The sequence below is a fragment of the Octopus bimaculoides genome, chromosome 28 (assembly GCF_001194135.2).
Source record: "Octopus bimaculoides isolate UCB-OBI-ISO-001 chromosome 28, ASM119413v2, whole genome shotgun sequence".
Taxonomy (NCBI): domain Eukaryota; kingdom Metazoa; phylum Mollusca; class Cephalopoda; order Octopoda; family Octopodidae; genus Octopus; species Octopus bimaculoides.
Genome location: NC_069008.1, coordinates 13,092,627 through 13,099,804, shown reverse-complemented (window position 1 = coordinate 13,099,804; position 7,178 = coordinate 13,092,627). Strand labels below are relative to the sequence as shown.

Genomic DNA, 7,178 nt, shown 5'->3' with positions numbered 1-7,178 from the left:
TTTCTACTTCACAGCCACGTAGGAAACGAATATGAAAACAAAACATGTGCGGAAAGCAACGGGGGTGGGAGAGGACTTCGGAAAATTCACAAGACCAGAGTTTTCCCCTCGTAACTTTGAGGAAAATATAATCCTTTTGAAATCACAAATTAGGCTTTTCCTCAGGATGCTAAAAATCCCTTTGAAGGGTTCAGGTCCTACTATATATATATATATATGTATATACATATATACATATCATCATCATCATCATCGTTTAACGTTCGCTTTCCATGCTAGCATGGGTTGGACGATTTGACTGAGGATTGGTGAAACCAGATGGCTAAACCAGGCTCCAATCTGATTTGGCAGTTATATATACTCTTTTACTTGTTCTAGTCATTTGACTGTGGCCATGCTGGAGCACCACTTTTAGTCGAGAAAATCGACCCCAGGACTTATTCTTTGTAAGCCTAGTACTTATTCTATCTGGAAGAAACGCAAAGACAACCTTGGCAGAATTTGAACTCAGAACGTAAAGACAGACGAAATGCCACTAACCACTTCACCCAGTGTGCTAATGATTCTCATTTCTTTATTGCCCACAAGGGGCTAAACATAGAGGGGACAAACATGGACAGACAAAGGATTAAGTCGATTACATCGACCCCAGTGTGTAACTGGTACTTAATTTATTAACCCCGAAAGGATGTAAGGCAAAGTCGACCTCGGCGGAATTTGAACTCAGAACGTAATGGCAGACGAAATTCCGCTAAGCATTTCGCCCGGCGTGCTAATGATTCTGCCAGCTCGCCATCCTCAATATGTGTAAAAAATTATTGGTGAATTTAATATTTTCATAATTAAGATGTTTGTGTGAATCTCTTGAAAAAGTAAATTGACTTTGACCAGCATAAATACAACAAAAAAAGCAAGGCAAGCTTCTTAATTATGTGCCATATATCTTTTTATCTTCCACCCGTTTCATGACTGCGGCCATGCTGGGACACTGCCTAGATGAATTTTTTAGTCAAACAAATCAGCTCTAGTCCTTATTTTTGTTTCTTAAGCCTTGTATTTATTCTATTGGTTTCTTTTGCTGAAGAGCTAAGTTACAAGGACATAAACACACCAACACCGGTTGGCAAATGATGATGCAGAACAAACGGGTACACACACACGTGTCACTAGCTTCTTTCAACTTCCATCTACCAAATTCACTCTTTGGTTGGCCTAAAATGACTCACATTGGAACTGAGCCTGGGACCATGTGGTTGGAAAGCAAACTTTTTACCACAGTCACACCTGAACCTATACTATATAAATTTATCAATACTATTTAATCATCTACACCGTAATGATATACAATTGTTTTGGAAATGTAGTGAAACATTATTCAGTTATTCATTTATGTCTACAGTTAATCTGTATAGAAATTTGCTAAAACTTCTACTGTTGCTTCTTCTACTTTCTTGAATATCTTCTATATCTTACACCATCTTTTCTTTATTATTTCAGAATAAAAGATGACATTGGCAAAGAACCGTTTACATCAGAAATATCATCAGTGTTTATAATCTGTGAGAGATTAAAGGAAGATACTATATAGAAGAGATATAATCCTGTTTATATAAATCTATAGTGAAATAAGAGAAATATTTTTATTTCTTTTCTGCAGTGTGAATCAGAATAGAACTGTCTGGAATGTAGGTGATTTTGCATTCTGATTATCCCTTTAGTATTTAATGCAGTCATATCCATCCCAAATATTTTACCTGTTTTATGTCAAAACTGACCAGATCCATCTTCTCACACCTGCTCTATAATGTCATTCTGAAAATGTACAAAAACTCCATTGAATTCTTGAAGGTACAACGTGATGCATGATTAATTCAAAACAGTGTGAATAAATAAGCAATACATTTGACAAAGAATTCTGAATGCAAAAGCATTAAACTTGGATTACATTGTGGTTTGCAGGATTTTCCCATTCCTAGAACTAAATACGGCTGATGGAAAAATAGTGGTAGAAATAAATATTGGATTGAAAAATACTTTGGGTAGAAAAAGTCTGAGGCTGGCCATGGGAGTGAACCCACATCTCCTGTAAACATGTACTTAGAGATATATTGTTCCAAAAAATAATTATTTCACATTCTCTCAAAAAGTTTTGAATTCTTATGGCATAGATAAGAGTAGAAATATTTGTTAGGAATCAACTAAAAAACAAAACGAGGAAAACATTTGTATGTTAAGGTGAAAGAAGAAAAATGATGGAAAATGAATTATGCGAGAAAAAAGGTATATTTAAACCGCAGTCTAATTTTATTGATTTTCCTGGTGATATAAAGAAAGAGGAAGAGAAACCATTATATCATTGTGATATCTGTGAAAAGATGTTCTATAAAAAATGCCACCTAATGATACACAAACGTATTCATACAGGAGAGAAACCATATCACTGTGATATCTGTGGTAAATCATTCTCTGTAGGTAGTACCCTAACTAAACACAAACGCATTCATACGGGGGAGAAGCCTTACCAATGTGATGTCTGTGGTAAATCATTTTCTGGAAGTAGTGACTTAACTATTCATATACGCATTCATACAGGAGAGAAACCATATGTCTGTGATATCTGTGACAAATCATTCTCTGTACGTGGTCATTTAACTGAACATAAGCGTATTCACTCGGGAGAGAAACCATATCAGTGTGATATCTGTGGTAAATCATTCTCTCAAAGTTGTACCTTAACTAACCACAAAGGCATTCACACAGGTGAAAAACCACACAACTGTAGCATTTGTGGTAAATCATTCTCACTAAGACATCACTTAACTGAACACAAGCATATTCATTCAGGAGAGAAACCATATCATTGTGATATCTGTTATAAATCATTTTATCAGATTCGTACCTTAACTAATCACAAACGTTTTCATACAGATGGGAAAACATATCACTGTGATAGCTGTGGTAAATCTTTCTTTCAAAATATTGAATTAGTTACTCATAAACGTATTCATACTGGAGAGAAACCATATCAGTGTGATATCTGTGGTAAATCATTCTCTCATAATCCTAACTTAACTATACACAAACGTGTTCATACAGGTGAGAGACCTTATCTCTGTGACATTTGTGGTAAATCATTCTCTCATAACCATCACTTAACAAGACACAAAAGTATTCATGCAGGCAAGAAGCCATATCACTGTGATATTTGTGGTAAATCATTCTCTGAAAACAGTCTCTTATCTACACATTCATGTATTCTGAAAGAAAAGTAATTGTACTTAAAATTCAGTTTGTGGTAAATATAATGCAGCAAGCAGACTGTTGAGGAAACTGTTTCTCGTATTTTCTTGTTAGTATAACTAATAATTGTATATACATTGATTCTTGTGAGTATGTCCACCACTTTGCCATCATCTCTCTCCTGCACTCTCTTGTATTCTTGCTGTCTCCCACTTTCTCTTTCCTTCAGGCTGGGTAACCATGTATCTCCTTTATAGCAGCGCACCTGTTTCTGTCCTCATTCCTGATCTCTCTCTCCAGGTAACCTCATACATCCTCTACAGCAAGACACCTGTTTCTGTCTCTCTGTCTCACTTTAAACTTTCACCATCTCACACATCACTTCCTCCCATGCTCCCTTCTCTCTCAAAGGAAGTTTGCCTTGCACGTTATTTGGTGACTCTACTAATGCTGATGCCACACTGTAAAGTGGTTGGCATTTGGAAAGGCTCCTGTAAAACCGTCCAATTCAGGCCAGTATGGAAGGCAGACATTAAATGATGATAAGGATGATACTTTCCTGCAGGGTGAACTCATCATCATCATCGTTTAACTCCGCTTTCCATGCTAGCATGGGTTGGACGATTTGACTGAGGACTGGTGAAACCAGATGGCTACACCAGGCTCCAATCTGATTTGGCAGAGTTTCTACAGCTGGATGCCCTTCCTAACACCAACCACTCGGAGAGTGTAGTGGGTGCTTTTACGTGTCACCCACACGAAGGCCAGTCAGGCGGTACTGGCAACGGCCACGCTCAAGATGGTGTATTTTATGTGCCACCTGCACAAGAGCCAGTCCAGGGGCACTGGCAATGGCAGCAATACACTGCAACATTCATAAATATCCAAATAGCTATGATTTGAGTGGAGGGGTAAGGATACACTACTTCCTTTTTTTTGTGCATTAGTTTTTATCATCCACTTTCCCAAGACGGTGAGCTGGCAGAAACGTTAGCATGCCAGGCAAAATGCTTAGTGCCAATTTGCGTACAGGGGTCGATCTAATCGACTGGTCCCCTCCCCCAAAATTTCAGGCCTTGTGCCTAGAGTAGAAAAGAATACTCCAACACATTAAGGCAGTGAGCTGGCAGAATCATTGCATTATGTAATAACAACACCCTAACACTACATTGTATGTCATCTGAACTATACTTTATTGCTGATGTTTCATTTTGGACTGGCATTCTCTCTTTTACTCTTTTACTTGTTTCAGTCTTTTGACTGTGGCCATGCTGGAGCACCACCTTTAGTCAAGCAAATCGACCCCAGGACTTATTCTTTGGAAGCCTAGTACTTATTCTATCGGTTTCTTTTGCCGAACCGCTAAGTGACGGGGACGTAAACACACCAGCATCGGTTGTCAAGCGATGTTAGGGGGACAAACACATACATATATATATATATATATATATACGACGGGCTTCTTTCAGTTTCCATCTACCAAATCCAATCACAAGGCTTTGGTCGGGCCAAGATGCCACGCAGTGGGACTGAACCCGGGACCATGTGGTTGGTAAGCAAGCTACTTACCACACAGCCACTCCTACACCTAAATCTTTATTTTATACAATTTATTTTAAATATAAGCTAATGCAGTGAATAAAGGCTTTGAAAATACAGTCTTTTAGCATTTTATTCTTTTACTTGTTTCAGTCATTTGACTGTGGCCATGCTGTAGCATCACCTTCAGTGAAACAAATCAACCCCAGGACTTATTCTTTGTAAGCCTAGTACTTGTTCTTTGGGGATGTAAACACACCAACATCGGATGTCAAGCAATGGTGAAGGAACAAACAGACACAAGAATACACACACATATACGACAGGCTTCTTTCAGTTTCCATTTTCCAAATCCACTCACAAGGCTTTGGTTGGCCAGAGTCTATAGTAGAAGACAGTTGCCCAAGGTGCCACTCAGTGGGACTGAACACAGAACCATGTGATTGGGAAGCACGCTTCTTACCACACAGCCACTCCTGCACCTATATTGAAAAAAAATTTATGTACAAAAAAAATATGTATACCCATATGAAATGATGTTTGTGGTTGCACATTCAATACAGTTATAGAAATTAAAAAGCAGAAGCAGTCATAAACAACCACTTGGTACTTTTAGTGTTAAATAAAATCATCCTTTCAGAATACTTGTATTTATTTTCTATCAAACATTTGTTGAGAAAACATTGATTTTTCTTGATATTTTGTTAAACATTCTTGTAAAATTATTAATTTACAAATAAATATACAACAATAAAAAAAAAATATTGCAACATATTTATAATTGGCTTTCTCTTATCTTTTACTTGTTTCTGTCATTGGACTGCAGCCATGCTGGGACTGTGATAGACTTGACTTGATGGGTCTTCTACTCAAGCATGGTATGTTGCCGAAGGTCTCAGTCATTTGTCATTGCCTCTGTGAAGCCCAATGCTTGATAGGTGCCACTGGCGCAAGTTACATATACATATATATATCATGCAAGTAGGTTCAGGCATGGTTAAGAAGGTTGTTTTGCAATCACATAGCTCTGCTTCAATCCCACTGCATGGTGTCTTAAGCATTTCAGGACCCCAATACTTATGTTTTTTTAAGTCTAGTACTTATTCTATCAGTGTGCTTTGCTGAACTGCTAAGTTACAGAAATGTAAACAGACCAAGGAGTTGGCTGCCAAGTAAGCGGTAGGGGAACACAAAAACAAAGGCATATGCACGCATGCAATGGGCTTCCTTCAGTTTCCATTTCATAAAATAAATTCTCTCACAAGCCATTGCTCAGTCCTGGGCTATTGTAGAAGATGCCTAAGACACTGTGCTGTGGCAGTGAACCTGAAGCCATGTGGATGCAAAACAATTTTTTTAACCAGGCTGCCATGCCTGAACCTATTTGTATGGTATACATCGTATATACATACTAGCTGACGTACCTGGTAATTCCAGGGAAAGTGGGACTTATCCCTTGCTCCGTTCTCATAATTGTTTCGCTAATCCGATAACAACAATACAAAGTATGTAGCCCTTAAAACGGTTTTTGCGCATTTACAGAGAATACTGAACAGTCTTACATAGGATCTTGTTTTTTGGAATTCCGAATAAGTTATGAATACCCAAAATGTGAAGTCAGTTATGTAATAACATGAAATTAGTTACCCAATAGTAAGAATTCAAATAATGTAGCTCCAAAAAGGGCTTTAATGCGTACCCACAGTTGGCAGTGTGTCAGCCTCTGCCCCAAAAAGTTGCTACCATTGTCTGTGGTAGTCCAAGAATAGAAAGATATTCTAAGTTTTTTTTTATATAATTACAATAATGAAAGATTACAACTGAATTGAATTTATAATTAAAAACGATTTACAATTTATGCCAAAAAATTTTTCTGATACAAATTGTTTATAGAACTAATAGACTAATAGTCTAATCATCATCATCGTTTAACATCCGCTTTCCATGCTAGCATGGGTTGGACGATTTGACTGAGGACTGGTGAACCAGATGGCTACACCAGGCTCCAATCTGATTTGGCAGAGTTTCTACAGCTGGATGCCCCTCCTAATGCCAACCACTCCGAGAGTGTAGTGGGTGCTTTTACATGCCACAGGCACGAAGGCCAGTCAGGAGGTACTGGCAACAGCCATGCTAGAAATGGTGTATTTTACGTGCCACCTGCACAGGAGCCAGTCCAGCGGCATTGGCAACGACCTCGCTCAAATGTCTTTTCATGTGCCACCAGCACAAGTGCCAGGAGGGCAACGTTGGTAACGATCATGCACAAAAGTCAGACAGCTGGAAAATCTAAAAATAATAGAAACTTTTTAATGTCTACTGGTTTTTATGAAATTTTAGAGTTAGCAGACTTGAGTTAACGGAAGTGAAATGTAACAGAAGTTAATTAGTCCGATAAC

General features: G+C 38.1%; 1 protein-coding gene across 1 annotated transcript in view; it reads left to right on the top strand.

Annotated features, from left to right (window-relative positions):
- Positions 1–7,178, top strand: part of LOC106877955 (zinc finger protein 665-like) — a 52,448-nt gene that overhangs the window by 17,412 nt on the left and 27,858 nt on the right. Inside the window, exon 2 of the mRNA XM_052977784.1 lies at positions 1,498–3,268. Coding sequence (XP_052833744.1) covers positions 2,250–3,268 — 1,019 coding nt within the window. The 5' untranslated portion in view covers positions 1,498–2,249. The remainder of the gene's footprint in view (positions 1–1,497; positions 3,269–7,178) is intronic.